We start from the raw sequence: 23,660 nt of genomic DNA, 5'->3' as shown, positions 1-23,660 counted from the left end.
AAAATCTAATGATAAACCGAGAAAATCTTATGACCCAAACTCAAATAGGATAAGTTGTTCAAACGTTAGTTGTAAATATGTGAGTTGGGTCATCAAACACAAACTCCAAAAAGAAGGCAAAAAACGACTAAAGTTCACACGTTAAATAACTATATCACGAAAATCTCTCGGAAAACGGCTCAGTTTTCAACCGAGTTAAAACAGAAACAAGTTATGAATTTGTGGAAACGGCGATATAGACTGGTCAGGTCTGGGTAACACATTCAGCAAATTCGTCGACCCTAGTTTTAAGGTCAGTTCTTCTATGTGTTCAATAATGATCTTTGATCCTCTGTATCTTCCAGGACAGATGGGTCAAAATTTATAACATACTTGGCCGACATCAGTCATTTAGAATATGGTTCGTCAAATCGTCACATACGGATGCATACTGACTTGCAAAAGACGAGTTGATACTTTATGCACATTTAAACATGCGATTCACTTATGTAAATGTGCAAGGGTTGAAGACCGTTTATCGATTTTGAAGCTATTTTTTGATAGAGAAATGCGTCACCACAATAATTCGCAACCATAAAATTCGTCACCAATTTATTGATCACTATTCACCATCAATATTCATATACAAAACCTTTCGTTTCAAGACATTTCAGAAAATTCATAACGATTTATCAATAGTTACTAATTTAATAACATAGCATGAAATTTATTTACTGGGGATTCTCCAGGGATATGACAAATCTCCAGAGCTGGGTGAGGTGAAATTTTGGGATTATGGATTAATTTCGTAATTTCAATTAAATACTACAGGTTTCTTCTAGATTAGTGAAGATGAATACCACGTCAAGTGTTTCACAAAACCGTTCTCCATATTTCGCATGGGAATGTGAGACAGAGTGAGAAACGTGGTTCGCGGTGGGTATCCATCATCATTTCGAGTCAGGGTCGTATGAAATAATCCATTTCTCTTCGTCTCACTTTTTCCATGCAAACTTTTCATCCAACCAGGCACCTCTCATTTAATTATATATGTAACCCGAAATTACCGTTCAGTGTCTAGTAGACACCATACCTCCTATTATCGTCATCATAAATTCAAGAGTTTTATATTTGGGGCGATTTGGATAAACTAAATTTGCTTATCTGAAAAATTGATAAGTCTGGAGATAAGCCCTATAGCGTTAATTTTTTAGTGAATATCACCATCATAAATTCATAAAAGCTTAAGTTTTAAATTTGGGGCGATATGGATAAACTAAATTTGCTTATCTGAAAAATTGATAAGTCTGGAGATAAGCCCTATAGCGTTAATTTTTTAGTGAATATCACCATTATAAATTCAGAAAAGCTTAAGTTTTAAATTTGGGGCGATTTGGATAAACTAAGTTTGCTTATCTGAAAAATTGATAACTTAATTGATAAGCCTCAAAGCATTAATTTTTGAGTGAATATCACCATCATAAATTCATAAAAGCTTAAGTTTTAAATTTTGGGCGATTTGGATAAACTAAATTTGCTTATCTGAAAAATTGATAAGTCTGTAGGTAAGCCCTATAGCGTTAATTTTTTAGTGAATATCACCATCATAAATTCATAAAAGCTTAAGTTTTAAATTTGGGGCGATTTGGATAAACTAAATTTGCTTATCTGAAAAATTGATAACTTAATTGATAAGCCTCAAAGCATTAATTTTTGAGTGAATATCACCATCATAAATTCATAAAAGCTTAAGTTTTAAATTTTGGGCGATTTGGATAAACTAAATTTGCTTATCTGAAAAATTGATAAGTCTGTAGGTAAGCCCTATAGCGTTAATTTTTGAGTGAATATCACCATTATAAATTCAGAAAAGCTTAATTTTAACAATTAGATCGATTTGAGGCTACTTTAATAACTTTATTCTTTATCATTATTTTTATGGGTAGTATTTCACAAGCAGCCATACTATGTATGTATGTACATATGTTACGGCTCTTGCAAAATAAGCCCCTCCCTCAGAAACTTTGACCCAAAAAAACTCATTGTTCCGGTCATTTCTACTCGGCCAACAAAAGCTGAAAATGTAGCTCTTCTCAAGGAGAAAAATCTGGCATCAGGTTGTCAGACTAGAAATGACCGCTAAGGTCACTTTTTAAACGATTTATATCTAGGTCGAAAAACCGCCAATTTTCGAATTTTGAAACTTTTTCTGCATCAAAATGTTTGTATTTATGGGGGAATTAAAATGTCAAATACAACTTGAGGTCTAATTTTTTTTTACGGAGTGTACATTAGCTTTCTCATTTTTCCCAATTTTTTACCCCCATTTTTTAAGGGGGGTGGTTGCATATAATTCAAAAATAGCTATGGTAAGGTGATCCATGCAACCGCAGTTCATTTTGCAATTTTTTAAATTAAATTCGGTGGCATCGATGCGAAATACTATAACACCGTATCATTCATTTCATCTCTGAAATGCGTTCGGATGTTCGTTGAAAATTAACCTAATATAAATATAACGAAGTCTAAAAATTTAAAAGTTTGAGGGACTCATGATTGGCTTTGAATAATTTCTAAAGTTAAAGATGGGTCCAAAACTGAACCCCAAATGATGTGATTCTGAAAAAGCACTTTGCTAGGTTAAAATTGCTTATTAAAAAATAATTAGTCAACTCAGAGCTCACAAATTCTTCATTCTATGCACACATTATGTATAATATGGAATTCTATTGGAAAAAGGAACCAAACTTGATGCACAGATGATAAATATCAAATTTTAATATTTGAAATATTTGAGTGCTCCTTTGTAGCTGCCAATCACAATGTCAATAGTTAAACTCATCCCCAGAAGAAGCACAAATTATGAAATACGTAAAAACGGTGCACGCCATCTACAAAAATAGAATCATTACATACATACACGCACGTCTCCAAAGGTATCATTCAAATACTTACACTGCAAATAGTTGACCAATTAACCACTAAAATACCCGCACTGATAGCAATCTTGGAACTTTTTGCATTCTGCAACATCACGATAAATTCCTCCATCTTCAATCCACTCCCACCCTCTTCAGACGCCTTTCTTTGCAACCAATCTTCCACACAAGTGCTTCCTCGACTTGCAACATCTCCAAAAATGACCAAAGTTGCGATAAAATTGATCGTAAACATGGCATTCGATACTTTTTGCGATACGGGCCTTTCCAATAATGTCGACGCTAAATCATTCGAATAAACAAAAACGGAGCTGAACAAGAAAAATAGAGTGATTCTACTGAACGCGTTGTTCAAATGGCGAGTAAATTGGGTCAAGCATTTATACTCTGAAATTACAACTTTCCTCGGATCTAGACCTGCAGTCCCAAAAATGTGTTTATCCTCTATTTCAATTAACTTTTGAAATTTTTTCACCGACAGCCACAGTGACAAAGAAACCGTAAGAATTGCGACGTCACAGAAAAAATTGAAAAAATGCAGGTAACAATTTTGTAAAAATGCGAAAAGTCCAATCAGGTAGTCCCAGATTGAGAACTGGGTAACTTGTGGAATTGAATTTGGACACCAAAAAAACAATTTACGATATCCTTCCGCAATATATCGAGCGGGAAGTTTGTCATAATTTAGCTCATATTCGAATATTAATATCCGAATCAGATTTGCCATCAGCGTTAAGAAGGGAATCAGATATCCTAAGTATTTGATCTGTGTAAAATATACAGAAAAATGTAGTACCTAATAGGTAAGTGTCCTTTGCGAAATGTGGATTCTAAAAGCAACGTACCTTTAAATTTCCTTCAAAAATTCCACGTTGACCATTTTCGGAAACGAAATTTAACAAGGCTCTGAAATGCTTTTGACCAATCCAAAAAGTTATTATGACGACACTTTTATAGGCAAGGTCACTCCAATCAGACAGGATTCTCAGATAAGCCCCAGGATGTGTGTTTCCTTTAATTTTGTTGTACTCAAATTCCAGTACATTGCTAAGACATTTTTGGAAAATAAGGACGTGAATTACGAAACAAAGAATCTGCAAAAACAAAGAAAATAGTTAAATTGTTGTAATGAAAATCGACGATGTGTAGAAAATGGGTCCATTTTTCTTCATCAAGCATCTTTTACATAAAAAAAGCGTTATTGAAATGAACTCTATGCTGCTTTTGCAGGAAAATACGCGTTAATTTTATGCAGGTCTATTTCCATTCGATTTTTTCTAATTTATTTTCGCAATTATTCTGTTGGCCTATTTGATGGGATTATGTACATACGTTAAAAGAATCGCCGCTGTTCTCTTTAAAAATTAAATTCTTGCAGAATTACACAAAACAGCGTGCATGTTCAAAATAAAATCATGCCAATTCAATGCATAAACTCCATACCTTCTGTAGTTTACAGTGATGAAGTTCAATCTTGCCTTTTATTTCGCTACAATGTCGGAATCGGAATGGCACGATTCCCAGATAGAATCCCCACGTTACGAGGGGACTGAGGATGTAAAGTGATCCAAAATTATTCCCCAAAATCGAATTTTTTCGAGGGCTGTCGTAACCAAGGGGACGAATCGAATTAACGATATTAGGGTCGGAAATTTCCATGGCTAAATATGTACTTATGTATATGTTATGTATGTATATGCAGATGCACGAATCTCTAATACTTTAGAGGACAGTTATATGCTTTAAATAATATTTTATTATGTTGATAAAGCAACATTGTGGTGGTTGGTGGAGAAATCAATAATGGTGATCGATCGATATCAATTTGGCTGAGTGGGAAATAGCAATTTGTTAAATTAAAAATCATAATAAAAAATAATGCTTGATATTATAAATACATACTATTGTTTGCATTCTCTTCCAGGAGAGATCCATCTCTCCTGGACCCATGGGTCAAAATTTGTACAAAACAATCTACTCATTTAGAACGTGATTCGTCAAATCGTAATAAATATACTGGCAAAGATGAGTTGATCCTTTATGCGATTCAATTACATAACAGTGTACAGTACAAAAGTACATACATTAGTCATCTATTACATTAGTACGTACATATCTAGTTACTCACATACATATACATATTTATATGTAAATAATTATTTTTATCAGGTAAACGTTGGATCACTGCCTTCGATAACGTTGAAATCTGATATCCGCACATACATAAGTATGCACAATGTACAGATATTGGTAATATATCAATAAATTTTTTTATCTACGAAATAATGCAGGGACGCGGTTCCTCCGGCACTTTGCCCACAACCAGGTGACGAATCCAGCAAGACCTCATCCTTTCGGGCGTTTGCGGGGTGCTCGTACCCTCAAAGTCACGTCCAAAATGTGTGATTGTGCCAAAACTACCGTCTCTGAGCTCGATCTCTTCGTGCTGAATTCCCGTCCCGTAAGGCTCCCCACGACAAGTAAGCCGCGTTCCTGGACCAAATTAATTTTATCAAAATGACAGAACGACGAAATTGACAATCCAAGACAAGAATGCTAATGTTCAAGATTTTTACTGCGTACTTTCATTTTTTTCGGTGCAAGTCACATAAAAATTGTATCCCGTATTGGCCCGGAGCAAGAGGGGTGTGTCAAACTGGATCGTGACGACGGAACGTGCCCGGTCACAGCCTCTGTAAACTGGTGAATTTCCTTTCGCCACGACACTTTGATCGCTACGCTTTACGATCGCCTCAAGGTCAAAGTGACCATGTACATCTCTTCCCGTCGTTAGGTATTGTTGAATCTCGACAGAAAAAATTCCAACTCCGAGAAGACAGACCGGTTTCTCCACGACGATTCTGAAATAGATTTTTTTAAATTACCATTCAAAAGCTTGCGCTAACTGTTCGAATTTTGTCGACAAGCTTAAAAGATCATGACAAAGGTATTGGACCGCCCCTTAAGACGCTGCCGGGCGGGAACACAGCGAAATTAAATTTCGAAAAAATTATTTTTGAATAGACCAAGTTATAAGCTTTCCATTGATATATGTCACCAATTATTGAGTCATGGCTAAGACTAGAAAAACTTTGGTTGAAAGGCAAGAGTTGGGAAAAAGAGTGATTGAGTTTCATAAAAATCGAACAAACTATGATTCTAAAATCACTTGGCAATTTTTCTAGCAAGAAGGTATTCCTCATTCAAATGTCAATTCTTACATAAAAAAGTACGAGGAATCCAATAAAGTCAAATTCAAAGTCCCTACTGGTCGACCTGCAAAGCTAGCGACGACAAAAGTCAAAAATCGGATAAAAAAATTTTTTTTAATCATTCATCAACGGCAACGGCTGGCACGACAAGGAAGGTCAAGATTTCAAAAAGCTATTTGAGCAAAATCAAAGTCCATAAACTAGGGATTATAGCCAGGGCAAAAACACCAACACCAAATTACAAACCAACACAACAGGAAAGGATTCATGCGTTCTGCAAGAAATTATTGAAGAAAATTGGGGAAAAAGTGGTCATGACGGACGATGAGCCCAACGTCAACGTCGACCCTTCAAATCTTCCAGGAAGGCATTTTTTCCATAGTTCCAACCCCTGTGAAGTAAAATGTGAAGACAAAGTCCAAAAGAAAGACCAATTCCGAAAAAAATGAATAATTTGGCAATGCATGTCTAGCATTGGTCATGTTTCCGATCCCGTCATTTTGGAGGGTACTGTAAATCAGGGGGGTTATCTTAAATCATGCATTAAAGGGGGATTGGAATCGTTTATTACCAAAGATCATAAAAAAATAAAGTTTTGTTTTGGCCTGACCTCGCAAGGTCCCATGACGCCAAAAAGGTCACTCAGTGCCGACATCTGAAAAAAATTGAATTTATGGCAAAAAATGGAAACCCACCAAATTTTCCTCAACTGCGACCAATTGAGAAATTCTGAGCGCTGACTAAATCCAAATATTCTAAGCTTTCAGAAACGGTACACAACTTACGAAAATATAAGACCAGATGGAAGAAAATCAGCTTCAAAGTGAAGGGATGTCACATACAACATGCACCATCCCTTCGCCTCTCTCTCTTCTCCGTCTCCACATTCTCCTCACTATCAAGTGACCGGACATTCACTCAACATTAAATATTCAAGATTCAAGGACGCGTCTCCTCCTTGAATCCACCTTCAGAAATATAGCCGACGCGACTGTCCTTCAGACAGTGGCAGGCTGGGACTCAAGAGGAGAACATCTTCTCTCCTTCTCCGCCACTCATCACAGCGATCACAATTACAAATATTATAAATACTTACCTGTCCCAGTCATAATTTCATTTCCCCTTAAAGTACACAATTTACACACTTATCAATTTCCTAAAGTCTACTTGTATATTTATTGAGCTCCGATAAATAAATGTTCCTATAATTGTGCATAAACGATAACCATTGTGTGTGCCGTGTGAGTTATTTGGCGACCGATCTGATAAACTGTGTTATACATCCTCCTCCGAATCTTGGTGCCCATTTACACATACGAACTATTGTGCGTCATTTGGGATATTCATCCCCACAAACGAGCCCCATTTCCTCTACCTCACAGCTACGGACTCCTCCTGTGTGGCGACTCGTGGGATACCGACGCACAACGCCACCGACGTGGCGTACCTGGCCCTTCGTCCAACCAACGCCAGAAGACTTGGTGGACGCCCTCATCACCTTACCATCCCCAACGCCCACAAAAGTAGGTGCAGTCTATGGGCGGAATTTGATGCGAAATCTGAAGAAGAAAATGCTAACTGTAGCAGACAGCGGAATTGAATCGTTAAATTTTGAACTGTATGGCAATCCAGACCCTTTGGTAGTAAACATATGCAATTTTTTTGAAATTGCATTAACTGTGTAAAAAGTTCTGAGCATTTTATTGCGCCGGTCCAATACCTTTGTCATGATCTTTTATTCTGCCTGTGCGTCTCGTATCACCCGTTTGTTACCTACGGTTTATCAACATAGTCTAAAAAAATCAGGTAACACATTACCTAGCGTGTGAGTACCTACTTAGGATTAGGGTGACATGCATGTGTTACCGTGACTCTTCCGCTATAGTAATGAGTACCAGTTGTACTTTTGTAAATTTTTACCAACACGGTAACAAAGTTACTATCAGTTGGTAAAAAATTATTAGTATGATGGCAGAGTCACATAATGGTGTAATGGACTTGCTACTCGATTTTTTGTGGTCCAATTTGCCTACCTTATATCGGGAGGAATTTCAGAAATGAATTCCTGAGATAGTCCATGCGACGATATTGGACAAAAACCAGTCCGAACTGCGCCATTCAAGTCGACATCTTTCGCATCCTCATTCGCCAAAATACTTTGCGTCCGCAAATGACGTGGACAAGAGTCAAAGCCTGATGGGGCCGAGCTACATAAATAAAAGCATTATTTAGCAAACTACTAACTTGAATTGTGCACTATTTAAATAAATTGAGAAATATTTATTTACTCTGGACTGGAATAGTGGATAAACATCTTGAGAATCTCATCTTTAGAGAGGGCATTCCTTGGAATTACTTCTTCAGCAAATTGTTGTATACTCATGACCGGAAACCGGATCAGTCTAAGCAATTCAGGCATTACGTCAGGTCTCGAGATCGTGTCGTTCGGGCCATTGTACTGATTTCCCCAACTAAAATATGCGTATAATTAGGCAATTGTACTCTTATTATTAGTGAACAAAAAAACAAATTTGATCAAAATTACTTCATAAGTGCCTTGAACAAATCCACTTCCCGAACTTTTAGTGCTTCTTGGGTCAAAATTTTTCTCAATAAGTCTGCCTCCCACTTTAAATATTGATTCTTTTCCGCAGCAATTCTGATGTTGCTGGGAAATTATTTTAATAATCTACTCTAAAAATTGTAAGTTTAGGAAAATATGAGCTATTTGGATACAAACTTTAAGAAATGTTGGAACGCGCTTTGACCCAAGTGGTGGTCAATGTGTCGCACGTCTCTGTATATTTGAAGACAGATATTTGCCCCGGCGGGTCCGCACTGATGGATAAACAATCTAATTCGATCGGTTGTTAAGGTCAGGAGAGGTGGCACGTCGTACAGATGAGCCATCTTCATCAACTCCACGCAATTGCCGATTGATACGTCGCCCAATTCGTCGGTGTAGAGGTACTGGAAATTTTGGAAATATTTTTTGAATGGCCTGGTTTTTAAGAATGTTGAAATTTGTAAATACGTGTAACAGTCTTGTTAATAATAAATTTAAGGCTGTGCATCTACCCTATGATTATATGTAATTGTCACCACTCTTACTTTACACACCTCATCTCTTAAAATTTCACGTCATGTTCTTAGATAATACAATTTTTTGTTGAGTTATCAAAACTATTATGACGACATTTAGACATTTCCATCCATTAAAAACTTGGATTCTGAGCATACCATGAAGTATGAAGTAGGTTGAAGATTTCAAAAATTTCAACTAACTGTTCTACAAATACTCCAGAAATTTTAATTAAATCACGATTCTTTAAAGCAAATTTTGAACTCAAATTTTGATAAATTTATTACTTATGCACGGATCCCATAAATATTGATGAAAAAATTCCATAATTTACATGCATACCCGTAAAAACAGTCGAAACGCTTCAACCCCATGATTACGAAAACTGAGCAAAATAATCCCATCAGCGTCACATTTTTCTACCCATCTCTTCTGCATCATTGCCTCCAAAACGGGCGATCTGCCGCCCAAAATGACCTTGTGAGCGTTGAAGCGATGCTTTTCCACACCTACTAAAACAGCCACGTCGGAAAATAAGCCCGTGTCGTGAATCTTCTCCATCACCCCCTTTAGAGAGTGAGGGTCCTTCTGTTCTTCCTGCTTTGTTGCCATAGTTACGCTTATTTATAAACGAATTATTTAAAAAATTACGTTCAATAAGTATTTTGAAATTATAATTATTATGAAAACTTCTGCCACTCTACAGTGCGTATAAAAAAGTAAGAAATAAAATAAATGCAAATGTATGTAGAACAAATTCTCGCCTAGAACTGGTGAACTGAGGAATTATGCATTTGTTATCTTTATGCCGTGGCGTAGGAAAGTTTCGACTAGTTAAAATATTTGGGTCACTTGCCCCTTTTCATGTGGCCTGACAATGAGTCATGTTTAAGATAACGTGATGTATACATATGTACATTAATGCACAAGTATGTCACTAAATATGACAATTATCTAATAACTCGATAAGGACCTCATGTATGTAGCATGTAGGCAGGGAGGAAAGTTCAATGCGGGGATACGTTAAGAATACTTTTAATGCACATACATACATACGTATGTACATACGAGTATGTGCTGCATTTTCTCCTAAGAAGTAAAATCATGAAGGATCGATTTAGTACGTAAACTCATAGAATTAAAGACTAAACATGCTTCGTTTAAAATTAATGAAGTATAGGAACAGATCCAATGCCTTAGAGTGTGTACACTTTCACTGGAAAGCTTCCAAACTGACGGATTAGATGCTGATTGTTTACTAGCTTAAAGTATGTTACTGTTAAATGAATATGTATGTAATGCTCGAAAACTTTATACACATGAGCGTTGACTCATTAAAGTAAACATACATAATATGTATGTATGCATATTGTACATCATTGATATCGATGAATTGTGTAAACATGTGTGCGCATCTAAAAATGACGTTTTCTTCTTCATTTTTCTTTCCCACTTTTCATGCACTCATTTAAACAGTAAATCTAGTATTATTAAAGTACAGAGTGGTTTAAATGTCAGGTTACAATGGAAAATTTTTCAATGGGAAAAATTCGTAAATTTCTAGTAGTTTCGGATTTGGGATTGAGATTTTTATTAATTTTTATCAAAACTTATGGAGCACTGATGACAAAATTCTCAAAATATTGAATTTCAGAGGCAAAATTTCGGTAACTAATGGAGATTTGCGAATTTTTCCCATTGAAAAATTTTCCGTTGTAACCTGACATTTAAACCACCCTGTATTTCCTGTAGTGTTGTATGAATTGAATTGAATTCATACAACATATAATAACAAACAATAACATATTTATATGATAACGAATTCATTTTCGTTATCACTGACCTGCTTTCTAAAATTTTAAATTAATGCAATACATTTAACTACTTCGAATTAGAATTTTTCACGGACTCTGTACCATAAGATGTTTACAATGAAGGTATTCATTATTTCTTCGTATTCTTAGATAGTATTCTTCATATCGTAAAATAACTTACGAAGCTAACGATATTTTGTAAGCGTCGTAAGATTTTCTCATCGAAAATCACGTTACTACGCTTACGATTTTTACGAAACCTGAACCCTTGTTTTATCTTCGTAAATTATTTTACGATACAAAAAAAAATAACGAATACCCTCAATCTATTGTGCAAGAGTATGCAAATTGAGTTTTAAGGATTCACTTTTAAATAATACTTAAGTACTCTGTATCTAATCATTTCACAATTTAATGTTAAAATTAAGCAAGTTCTGAGATATCGTTGTGATCTCTTTAAGTATGCAAGGGTTAACTGATAGCTATTGACTTGTACATACGGAGCTCGATTTGAAGAATGTAATGAAAATGAAATTCGATTTAAATAAACAATATTTAAACCGAATATGTAATTCAGTGCACATTTACAATAACAATGGAGTTTAGAAACTAGTTGATGATCTCAATTATTTAATTTGCATAATTGCAAGTGCATTCAGCACTTTAAACTAGGGGAAAAAGTTATTTATTTAAAAGAATGAATATTTTGTCGATGTCATCATCTTGCATTCACAACCATTTTAAATGGACATGGCGTCGCTGAGATGGATGGTTGCGGTGCTATCCTTGGTTTTGGTTCTCCTGGAACCAGGCTAAATTCTAAATCTTTCAGTAGCATCGTAAAGTACATGAATAAGGCTGGCATTGCAAGTGTCTCTCCCATGCAGAACCTCTTGCCTGAAAATGCATTATTTAAATCTACGCTAAATCCTGAAAATCTTAAACTTTTTGATAATTGAAGCTGGAAATGTTTGTCTGCAACGGAAGTGAAAGTAATTTTCCGTGACGGAAGTGAAAGTGAAGAAAGTTTCACTTCCTTGCCAACAGACGTTTCCAGCCAATAATATATACATGATTAAAAATAATAATTCGGTGTAATTATGGACAAGAAAATAAATTAAGCCCATCGACCGGCGGGAGACGGGCTTATTCGCTAGTATTTAAATATTACCCATCCCAAACGGCGCCTGTTTCTGTGTATTTATCAAAGTCTTTCCATCACTACTTAGAAATCTCTCTGGTCGGAACACTTCTGGATCTCCCCACAAAGATTTGCTCACCGTACAGGAATAATAGTTGGGAAAAATTGGGGTGCCCTGTTAATTCAGAGGAGCGAAATGGATTATAAAATAAAATAAAATAAAAGGAGAAATTTGATTAAACAAGATTCATGTACCTTTTTAAAAAACAATCCCTTGTATTCAACATCTTTTGTGAAAGCTCTTGGCGGATAGAGTGGAACAATCACACCGAACCGGAGAACTTCATGCAATACAGCTTGTGTATACAGCATCCTGATGAAAAAGTATGTGTATTTAGTAGTATTTGTCTGCGCACATACAACTTTTTTTCAATAAATGAACAATAAATTTAAAATGACCTTGGTCTATCTGTCAGGGATACATCCCTATCGAAACCAACAACTGTATCAATTTCTTCCCTGACTTTTTTCTGTACGAGTGGATTCAAAATCATGAACAGCAGAGCGTAGCATAGCGTCCCATTCACTGTTTCCGAGCCTGTTTGAAACAGTTCAGAAATGACGAAATGAAACTGGTCCTCTGTGACAGGAAAATGTGTGTTAAATATTTTATTTTTTTGTTGTATGTTGCTGTATACCCACCCGTGAAAATCCTCTCCTCAGCTGGCAATTTCTTCTCTTCGTCAATTTTTGCTAAGAATATGTCCACAAAACTTTCTGGGTTTTGAGCATAATCTTTTCTCTGTTTATGTTCATCATGAATATCTTTTGCAAATAGTTTAATTTCATGTGTAATTCGGTAAAGAAAGGCCTTGTTAGTTATCCAAGGAAGGATTTTACGAAAAATGGGAAACGCCATTGAAATATCGCCAACAAAGGTGGTGGCCTTAAACAGGTCAGAGTTAAGTTTAAGGGCGTGAAGAAGTCTGGGGTTATCATGACTGAATCTTGTCCCTGTCACCATTGCCCATAACGCGTTAATGATGCTCAGACTAAAAAACATGTCGACTGTAAGAACTCCACCATTTTGTCGAGCATTTTCTTTAGTCCGGCTAATCAACTCTTTCGCTTCTTCTAACATGACGCCTTCCATTGTTTTTTTCTTGCCGAAACCAAATTGTCGCAGATTTTGAATGGAGAAGCGACGCATTGTTTTCCACGGGAGCTCATTACATATCACAATTCCATATCCTACACATAAGTAGTAAATATTCATGCATGTACATATGTAGCTCGTTTTATATAAATAACTTATAATGTAGACTTCCTACGACCAATGTCTGCAGAAACTTACGCAACTCTTCTGTTCCGTTTCTTTCTTTGATCATCTCTAGTCCAAATCTGTCTGATGTGTCATCTCTTGATAGAAGTTCATTCATGAAGATCATTACATGATCGTGTTACATACTAGTTAATTGAAGGAACGGGGGTCAATAGTGATGGCATATACATATACATACATATTTTGCACAGCGCATGATAAATAATATTTTGTACAGTTTAGTCTGGAAGTAAGTTAAAGGCTGCTGACCAGAAGATAAAAATAGATTTGTAGATTGCTTCAGGTGTTTTATTGTCGTTTAATAAGGCGATAAATGTCTGTTGCGACGTTTGTGGTAGAGCTGCTCTTGGTGTTTCGAGTACTGGACATTCAAAGATGTAATGATCTATGTTTCCTGTAGTAAGTGAACACCATGGGCAGGGCGCTTTGTCTTGGAGGGGTGCAACTTTGCTTTTTAGGATAATTCGATGCAGGTTTATCCTTGATTGCGCCATTATTTTGGCTTCAGTAGCGTTGCTGTTGAAGAGATAAGGTTCAGTGGTAGCGTGGGTTTTTAGTTTAGCATAATCTGGGGTCCACTTTGATTCGGTCATCCGTTTAACGTCTTTGTTAATAAAGTGTATTTTGAGTTTAGAGATGATGGTGTTGAGTCGCAGAGGTAAAGCTGTTTTTAGCTCGCTGTACGGAAGGGATAATATGGAGTGGTCATCCGTAAGTCGTAGCCACTTTTGTAGTTGTTTTGCCCAATTTTGTCTTGCTGACGATATTCTTGTCTCCCATCTCAGTTGCCACTTCAGACATTGCGAAAGTACAGAGTTGTCGTCCTTGGCGAGGATTTTGCAGATAAATCGTAGTGTGGATTTTATAATTTGGATTGAAGTGTGCTCACTTCCGGTTTCAAGTCTTACGACGTATCCGGGTGTGGATTTAGGTAAATGCAGTACTCGTTTCCAGAATTGACACTGAGGCTGGTCTATCGTGTTTTCGTCGAGGTTCAATGCCCAGATTGGAGAGCAGTATAGGAAGACGGATTTGACAAGGGATTGTACAAGTTTTTTGTGAGTGTCGATTAATGGGATTTTTCCTCGTTGACATATTCCTATTACTTGGGCAGAGGCGGTGGCTGATTTGTATATGAAGTGAGACGTCGCTTTCGAAAAGTGACCGTTGCGATGGAAGATGACTCCCAGATATGTGTATTCGTCCACAGTTTCTAATGGTGCGTCGTCCCAGTGGAATTTTAGAGAATACGAAGGTTTCCTCTTCGCGAAGAGTAGAACTTTGGTTTTACTGATGTTGACCGTGAGTCCCATTTCTCGGAAAGAATTTGCAAGGATATCAATCTTTTGCTGGAGCTGGTAAGCAGTGTTGGCGACCAAAACCACGTCATCGGCAAACATGAGAATATGAAGCAGGGCTGACCCGATATGTATTGCTTGGATTCCCGAGTTATTGAGGTCCTTGACGACGGAGTCGATAAAGCAATTGAAGATTAATGGCGATGCCGAATCTCCTTGAAGGACGCCTTTATCTATTGGGAATGACGGAGTTAGCCCTTCGCCCGTTCGAACGACTCCATTTGCTTGGTGGTAAAGGTTTTTTACGAGACGGAGCGTTTTCTCTCCCATACCGATGGATGCCATCTTTCTCCATAATTTATCGTGAGGAGGAGAATCGAAGGCAGACTTCAGGTCAACGAATGCTGTGTAGAGTTTCCCTCCGACGTCTTTCAGTTTGCTTTGAATGATGGTGTATAGCGTGAAAACTTGTTCCATTGTTCCCGTCCCCTTTTTGAATCCAGCTTGCACCTCGGAAATTTTGCCGAATTGCTCTCCCCACCTTCCTAAACGACTTGCAATCATTGAGGTCAATAGCTTTAATAGTGTTGATAGCAGGGAGATAGGCCTGTAGTTGCTTGGTTCCTCTCTGTCCCCTTTTTTGAATATTGGTTGTATAAGGGTTTTGCACCAGTCCTCTGGGATTTCTCCTGTTTCTAGGATTCTGTTCATTATTTCGAGTAGTTGGGGAGTGTGTCGAATTGAGATCGCTTTTAGCACTTCGTTGGGAATGCCATCTATACCAAGTGTTTTATTATTGCTTAATTTCTTTATTGTGGTCCTTAACTCATTCTCATCAAATGGGTCGTCTAGCCATGATGATGAGTTTGGGTTTATGTTCTCGAGTCGTGTAGTTTTTTGTGACTGGCATTGGTTTGGTTGATTTTTGTGGGTGTCATTTGTGGGGGTAGGTAGTTCTTTAGCAAAAAGGTTGGAATAGAATTCATGCCACTGGTACTTGGAGATGCTGTTGGGTACAGACTTTCTTGCCTGACGAAAGATTTTGATTGAGTCCCAAAATTGTGTGGGGTTTTTTGCATTAATAACTTTTTGCAGAAGCGCCTCTGTGTGCTCTTTCCGTTTGATCTTTTTAAGTTTGTTGTATGAGGTTCATAATAGGTCCATGTTTATGAGATAACTTTTCAAACGCAATATATGGAAGAATCTCGCCTGTAAGAGCAATTTGTGGAATGTTTCCAAGAAATGGAAATTTGATGGGTCCTGGGGCATTTGTATTTTTATGTGATGCACTAAAGTTATCCCTCCATAAAATGTATGATAATAGGAATACGATACAGAGAGCAATAATTTCAAACATTGCTAAATATATTTGCTTTATGGATAGAAATTGAATAATGGTTTGGAGCAACCAGTGGTTGCAAGAAGAATAATATTTATAGCAAGTTTGATGAAGGCAAAATTTATGTAGTGTCGTTATGTTGCATGCGATATGTGATTTTCTGCATTTGGGCTTGTGCTATACATACTACTTTGATGTGTAATATTTAAGGTGAACCGTCCGGCAAGCACGATAACGTGGAAAAAATGTGTCCATGAACGACGTGAGCCTCAGCTGCAGAATTTTATACATACAACACATGCCTTACGTGATTGCAGGTTACGGTGCCATTTGTTATAAGTGATCGGCGATTACATTAGTCGAATGAGCCGAATTATTTTATTATTTGGTACCACTAATTTTTATTTTGGTGTTTAAATTATTCAATTTCGTATGATTTCTACGCCAAAATAAAACTAACAATATAATAAAATAATTGTGGTTCACCATCCAATCGCTTTGCAGCTTAACGTCGTTCATGGACGCATTTTTTCCGTTATTTTCCTTGCCCCGAACCGGTTCTCGCACTAATTTATCCTGAATGCAAACATTATCACACGCCTGAAAACTGCAAGAATTTCAAGGTTAACAAGTCTATGCGGCATTAACAAAATTCCGAGTGGTTAACAAAACTTCGCATTAATTTCAGAATTACGAATTGGCAACATTGCATGTAATCTGTTGTAATGTTGAACAGAAAATCATTATTTAAATTCGAATTTCGATTCCGTTCAAATTTTGCAGTAAAATGCGCTGTTACTGTGTTTTCCAAATTCAAGGCAGTGGCAAAATATAATTAAAACCATAGAAGAGTAATTTACATAATTTCGAATTACTAACAGCATTCCTGGTTGTTTATAAAATGGGTTATAAGTTGCTGACTTTATCAAATGAGTCAGTTCCATCATTCGACTTATGGGTTAACTTAATATACTAGCCAAAATTCCATAATTCGATCGTGGATTGCTAATAGGGAAAATGCAATTATTTTGCAAACATCTTCATACAGGAAAACTGGGGTCCGAAATCGAAGCAGCGGCCAAATTCTGGTCCAAAATTATTTTTAAAATAATTTCCGGTGATATTTGGTCAATATTAGGACGAGTTTGAGTCAAAAGCCATAATTAGCAAAAAAAACACGCACATTTTGGCTAAGATCTCGAAAACCACTGGTGGCCCCCCCGTCTCTATTACGAATTCTTTATCTACAAAAAATTACGCAAACTTTAAGCTATCAAACTCGAAAATCGTTGGGCGATGAAAAAAACACTATCTCATTGTATACCCAACATTTTCCTCAATAATTATCAGAATACATAATACGTATGTACATATGTATGTATCTACATGCACATGTACCTACATATTGTGTTATACTAATACTCTTTTTATTAAATCGGACCAAAGTATTTATATTTAATCATTGTCTCTACTTCTCAAGTCAGGAAATGGTTATTCTTTAGCGAGTTAGAAATTTTCCGGTAGGTAAAACCAATTACATGCATAAATAATAATTACATACTCTACAATCTAAATAATTAGGCCTAGTAGTTTTCTTTTTGAGTTGAATTTTTATCTCGAAACGACAAATTTCCCCAGAATCGCATAGATAATTTTGTAATTATGACGCCTCGGGAATGGGTGTGTCTTCAGCTGTGGAAGTTATACTTGACCCTTCTGGGACTTAGTGTCTCCCTAATTTCACTAATTATCCTCCCCTTCTTCATCCCAACATTGATATGGCGATCAATCGCTAAAGGTTTGCGACCATTTCTGCGCCCTGACTTGGACGACATTGTAGCATGTACCAGCTCCGTTTTTGCACAGGTCGATGGTCCTGGCGATGCCAAAAGTGCAGCAATCCTGCAAATCACTCTTCAAGGTGAGAGTAACTAAATATGCCAAATTAGAATTTCTTTAAAAAGCAGTACGGTACAAAGTTCATTCAGTATTTTCGTTGTCATAAATTACCAAACCTTAAGCTGATCCGAAAATTTGCATATAAACAATTTTTTAAGTATTTAAATATTTGAATATTTAAATTAAGTGACCACTCGTATTTTTCAAGGTCACATTAACTACGACGAATTTCTCACTCTTCTTCACGACAAGTGGATATCATGCCAAGATTCCCGAGGAAAACCGCGCTATCCGGAGTTCCGCCAATTTATAACGTCCTGGTTGGGTTACAAGTTTTGGAAGTGGGAGGAAAATTTTTCCCTGTGTGACCATGTTCACGTCATCAGCGACCATAATATCGTCAAGAGTTCGGCTGACATCGCCAAAATCGGCGCTTGTCTAATTAGTAGGTCCTTTCCGGAGAAGAAGTCGCCCTGGGACGTCACATTAGTGCCGGGTCGTGTCAACGGGGAAATGTCGACGGTACTATACCTCAGAACCCACCACTCCATCGCGGACGGTTCCACCGTTGCGCTACTTTTTCAACGCATGTGCGGAGAAGATAATCCGACCAGATTGATTGTACGGACAACAAGTCCGAGAACTTTTACTGATCGGGTAAAATCCTGGGGAAAGTTCCCTTTCCAGGTGAGAAATTAGATGTGGAATGGAAACGATGAAAAAGGTTTTGAAATCTTGATGAAGCCGAGAATATTATTTCCTCGCGATGACAAATCAGTGTAACGTAACCACGTGCAAGAAATGACTAAAGTAAGTGGTTTCTCGCAGCTATTTAAATGCAAGGAATGCAAGGCGCAAGAAATTACTTTCCAATTCGCAATAGTTCATATGGCTCGTCGCTACATGGCATATATTTCTTGCGTTTCCTGTTTTACAATGCAAGAAATGTATAAAATCCGCAGTGCAAGAAATTAAACACTGACAAATTCTATCCCTAAAGGCAAATTCATTTGCAGGTTTTCCACATTCTGGGTGAAATTGCTCACGCCTCTGGTACACCTGCCTTGTGGAAAATTCCAGAAGGTAAAAAATCCCCTAACTGGTGCCTCGCAATGGGAAAGGAAATCCCTGTCAGTACTATCATTCGGATCAAGAATCACTTTAAGATGCCGTTTTCTTCCGTTGTTTACGCCCTCGTTGCGGGTGGGATACATCGTTTCATCGAGAAGGAGAAAACATCCATGATATTAAATCAGCTCAGAACCGTGGTCGCAGTACCAGTCGAAGGGACACATCCTGACAGGATGTGTAATAAATTGTGAGTCCAAAATTCATGATAAAAAAAAGTTCTTGTTAGAAAATAATTAGTCCTACTCACAGCAAGTATCGCACAACTCATAAATTTAACATGCTTGCCAAAGCTGTGCTAAATTTACGATATTTTGTAAATTTGTTGTAAAACTTTGGGATTTTTTCCCCGAAAATCATTCATAGATCAATCACTTTCTTGCTTCACAAGATTAAATTAGTTGCGATGCGAAATGACGTTTGATATGAATGTATTTGGCTTTTACTTTAATAAGTTTATCATTATGACTTAAACATACTTATCTGAATTCTTGAAAGGTTTTATTATTGTTCTTTCCATGAAATCATTATCTTGATTATACATATGTACATAGTTCCTTTGTTTTGGTCTCTTATCCGATTGGAATTCGCGACTCGGTGGAACGCCTTTACGCCACGCATAGAAATTTTGTGTCGCAACAAAACTCTCCCGCAGCGCTGATGGGTATTTAATAAATATGTAATTACTTATTAGTCAGATAAGCATTTACCCTCAATAGATACACAAATAAGCACATTCCATCAGAACTGGGTCAAGTCAAATGGCTAAAAAACTTTAGTCAGTAAATCCATCATCAAATAACAACGTACTTATTTTGGTCTAGGATACCTTGGATTTATCCTGCTCGGAAGTCATTTCAACTTTGTGGGGAAATTGGTAAACGTTTACCCCATGTCCCCTCTAGCCACGAGTTATTTTCCCTTCGGTTACAATCCAGACTGGAAAGTGCAAGCGTGTCAAGTTTCGAAAGTTAGTTTCTACATGAGACTTCAACAAGGTCACCAAGGTAACTATGTATCTCGCTGTTAATGAAATTTGTTCAAAATAGGTGTCTTAAAATATAATGTAATTTTCCAGGTGGCATAATCACAATTTGTTCCATGAAGAATGTGCTAAATGTGAATCTCCTCTTTAATGCGAACGTGATGTCGCAGTTAGAGGTCGAAAAGTTGGCTGGGTGCGTTGAGGAGGAGGCCAAAGCTCTACTTTACGCCGCGGGAGGAGTCGAAGACAAAAAAATTGTTTAATATCATCATGTTTTTCAACCATATTAGAAATTTTGTATTTTATTTTGAAAAATATTCATGCCGAAACTTTTGTGGTGTTTAGCCGTTGTTATTTACAAGACATTAGTACATTTAATGCATGGAGGCAAATCTATGAACATACTTTTATTTATCAGTTATTTTCTATAAAATTGTGCTACTTAAGGGTCAGATCAAGGCATTCTTAGCAACAAAAAACATACAAAATATCAATGCATTTTCTGCATAAAATCTTGTCCTACTGGGCGCTTCATCCTGCGCTCATGAAACACTTTTTAAAATTCGTATAAATTTTATTAGACACATTATGAGTGTAGATACCACGAGTAATCAGTAACTTTTCGAAATTACTCCTGATACACTCACTAACCAAGAAAATGTCAAAATTATTCGAATTTAAATGTATTTTTCAGTTTTAAAATGCATATGAAGGAAAAGGCTGCATATTCCAATTATTCCAGTGATTACTCGCGATAGTCATAACCCTCAAGTACCAAACAAACATATCTGAAAGTAGAAATTAGTCATACCGGGGATGCTTGAGCAGCCCCAACTGAATAAAATTCTTGGTTGTTATGTAGGTAAAATAAATAAAACGGGCACAAAAGTTCCGACTCGGGCTAAAAATTAAGTTGTTGCTAACCTCAGCTTGTTTTTATTTTTTATTTTAAACAATTCCTTTGATCTGACCCTTAAGAATTGGAATCAAACTTTTGCATTAGTTGGCGACAATTTTTCATAATAATCTGCACCAAAATGTCCCGAGTAGTCAAGTAGTCAAGCACCTTTTTGGGGTCATTCCTATACAAATTTCGAAATTCATAAGTCGTATTTACTACTCGTGCCTCATTTCTAGCCTGCAAAGTGCAAACCAAATTTCACTTGAATCCAGCCACTTTTGGAAAGACCCAGTGCAATTATTTTTGGAGGTGGGACTGCTGCTGGAATTTCCGTCCAGTTCTTGCTGTCATTGGTCGTCATTGCAAACGCACCAGTCAACTTAAGGAAATGATTGTAAAGAATGTTCTGACTTGAGGAAGGGTCAAGACGGCAGGATTTACATGCTCTGCTGGGTGCCCTTGCCGTCCTGTATACTAAAGGATTAATCTAAACTGGAGTAAAGAATGGGATTCTCGTCGTTTCAAGTGAAATTACTTCCAATTTAATCCTTTTTAAAATAAGGAAAAGTTTTGCTGCTTCGAATGTATAATTAGATCGCAGAAGTTATAATGGGAAAATTTTAACTTTCAGAGTTTTATGCTCATGTGCTTATTTAAACCATAGATCGGATATTTTGCGTACTCCGGCCTCCGGCTGGCCACGCGTACTCCGGCCTTCGCGTACTCCGGCCTCCGGCTGGCCACGCGTACTCCGGCCTCCAGAAAAAGTCGCGTACTCCGGCCTCCGGAGGCCGGAGTACGTACTCCAAGCCCGGAATTCTCCTATCTATGCGATCGGAAATTTTGCGTACTCCGGCCTCCGTACTCCGGCCTCCGGCCGGCCATGCGTACTCCGGCCTCCGCGTACTCCGGCCTCCGGCTGGCCACGTGTACTCCGGCCTCCGCGTACTCCGGCCTCCAGAAAAAGCTGCGTACTCCGGCCTCCGGAGGCCGGAGTACGTACTCCAAGCCCGGAGTACTCCGATCTATGATTTAAACATGATATGTTTAAAAATTAATTGTACACAATTTCATCTGTTGTACATAAAGTTGCTATATTATCAAATTTGGAAGAAATTTATATAAATAAAAAATCATACAACCAAATTTCATTATGTATTTTCATAAAAAATATGGAAAAATATTTTTTCAAGTAAATTTTCACTCTGTCATATTTCCATGGGCTACGTTTCTTTGTGAAACTATTTATAAGATTCGCAGTTTTATGTACACTTAAACCCTTTCCAGTGCATAGCCAAAAAAAGGAGTATTCCAGGAAATGAAGTGACACAAATAGCAAACGAAGGGTCAACCTGGAGATGAATTTACCTTTCTACCCGTCACTACAAACCTTCCAGTCAAGATATTGCTTCTTTCCTGGTTTCATGTGTCGTTCCTTGAGTCGTCAGTTCTTTCCAGTTTGAGCATTAGACGGACAAAGTTCCCAGTTTTAAAACTTTATCAAATTACACTTGCATCAGCAACAATGGTCATCGTTACCGTGCCGTCAGGTAAATCTGTCAGAATCAAATGTGCAAATTTAATCAAAATTGGAAATTATATTCGTGTAATTATCTGCATTCCAGGTTTAACCAAACGTCACACCACTCCTCCGCCCGAAAAAATTGTCGACGACGAGCTCAGGGACCAAGTATTAAATAATCCACTGGTAAGTAATGCATATTTATTTACATAATTTGAAATTTTAGAATATATTTTACCCATTCGAGTAGAAATTGTGTTAGCAGAGTATGTATTTTCAAAAATTGGCATGAAATTTTAGATGTTCGTCATTATGTATGTATTCGCCTGACATTAATTTTTCTCATTTTTTCCCAGATCCTCACCAAGATATTGGGATACTCGTCTCAAAATGACGCTAAAACCCAACGGCTCGTTTGCTCCACGTGGAACTCGGTAATTCTTTCCCTCCCCACCCCAAAACTTAACCTTGTCGTGAATCAGAGTAACACAGGAGGATGTTGCGACTCTCAGATTTTCGAAAAATTTTCGGCCACCATGGACCCCGATTTAGCACGGTGGATAAGTGTCACCACGTCAAGGGAAAAAACATGCACGTGCAATCCAACCCCAGCCCCCGACGAAGAATCTCAAATTACTCACTTTCAATTTCGAAATAGCGTCGGACTATCCAATTTCCGTTTTTGTGGTGAAAATTATGACGAGATCGTGAAATTTGTCTCCTTAAAGATCAGTACCCAGTCAACCCCACAATTTCATAGCGTTCTTCGTGACCATTTCCCAAACATCGGAGGCGTATCAGTTATCGGTTTATGTGACGAAAACGAGCTTGAAGTCGAACAAATTTCCGATTTTCTAGTAATGTCCCCCATCCCAAAAAGGTCCAAGCTGGAAACATTAATGTTCAGATCTCGCGAATATACCGACTCGTCCAATCTATTAAATTCCATGCTTCAGCTTCTCGTCACATCGGCACCAAACCTTAAAAAACTTTACCTCCAAATGCACAATTTTCCAGATCTTAGTCGAAACCGTAAGTTAGAATCGTTTTCATATTGTACTATAATTCAGCCCAGCCAA

The 23,660-nt window shown here is 37.3% G+C and overlaps 2 protein-coding genes across 2 annotated transcripts; both read right to left on the bottom strand.

Annotated features, from left to right (window-relative positions):
- Positions 1-4,707: 4,707 nt before the first annotated feature.
- On the bottom strand, positions 4,708-10,032 carry LOC118435614 (BTB/POZ domain-containing protein 2-like). Its single transcript, XM_035851929.1, has 7 exons — positions 9,555-10,032; positions 8,871-9,100; positions 8,676-8,798; positions 8,419-8,601; positions 8,164-8,337; positions 5,502-5,779; positions 4,708-5,411 (listed from the first exon to the last, which is right to left on the bottom strand). Exons 1-7 carry the CDS (start codon positions 9,822-9,824, stop codon positions 5,194-5,196), a joined length of 1,476 nt encoding a protein of 491 aa, XP_035707822.1. The 5' UTR covers positions 9,825-10,032; the 3' UTR covers positions 4,708-5,193.
- Positions 10,033-11,744: 1,712 nt separating this feature from the next.
- Positions 11,745-13,377, bottom strand: LOC110853957 (cytochrome P450 2D20). Its single transcript, XM_022102374.2, has 5 exons — positions 12,870-13,377; positions 12,627-12,807; positions 12,423-12,540; positions 12,198-12,342; positions 11,745-11,923 (listed from the first exon to the last, which is right to left on the bottom strand). Exons 1-5 carry the CDS (start codon positions 13,375-13,377, stop codon positions 11,745-11,747), a joined length of 1,131 nt encoding a protein of 376 aa, XP_021958066.2.
- Between the last annotated feature and the right edge of the window lie 10,283 nt (positions 13,378-23,660).

The sequence above is a fragment of the Folsomia candida genome, unplaced genomic scaffold (assembly GCF_002217175.1).
Source record: "Folsomia candida strain VU population unplaced genomic scaffold, ASM221717v1 Fcan01_Sc001, whole genome shotgun sequence".
Classification (NCBI taxonomy): domain Eukaryota; kingdom Metazoa; phylum Arthropoda; class Collembola; order Entomobryomorpha; family Isotomidae; genus Folsomia; species Folsomia candida.
Note: the sequence above shows the minus strand (reverse complement) of the source record. Positions and strands in the feature narration are given on the sequence as shown.

What these genes read in the sequence shown, in the direction of transcription:
- LOC118435614 (XM_035851929.1), bottom strand. Translation starts at nt 9,824, where the DNA reads ATGGCAACAAAGCAGGAAGAACAGAAGGACCCTCACTCTCTAAAGGGG. An exon ending in CGTTTCGACTGTTTTTACGG is followed by an intron (nt 9,101 to 9,554) that starts GTATGCATGTAA and finishes CAAAATTTCCAG; the next exon opens with TACCTCTACACCGACGAATT. An exon ending in ATCCACTATTCCAGTCCAGA is followed by an intron (nt 8,338 to 8,418) that starts GTAAATAAATAT and finishes TTATTTATGTAG; the next exon opens with CTCGGCCCCATCAGGCTTTG.
- LOC110853957 (XM_022102374.2), bottom strand. Translation starts at nt 13,377, where the DNA reads ATGCGTCGCTTCTCCATTCAAAATCTGCGACAATTTGGTTTCGGCAAG. An exon ending in TCCCTGACAGATAGACCAAG is followed by an intron (nt 12,541 to 12,626) that starts GTCATTTTAAAT and finishes CTTTTTCATCAG; the next exon opens with GATGCTGTATACACAAGCTG. An exon ending in AGGGATTGTTTTTTAAAAAG is followed by an intron (nt 12,343 to 12,422) that starts GTACATGAATCT and finishes CTGAATTAACAG; the next exon opens with GGCACCCCAATTTTTCCCAA.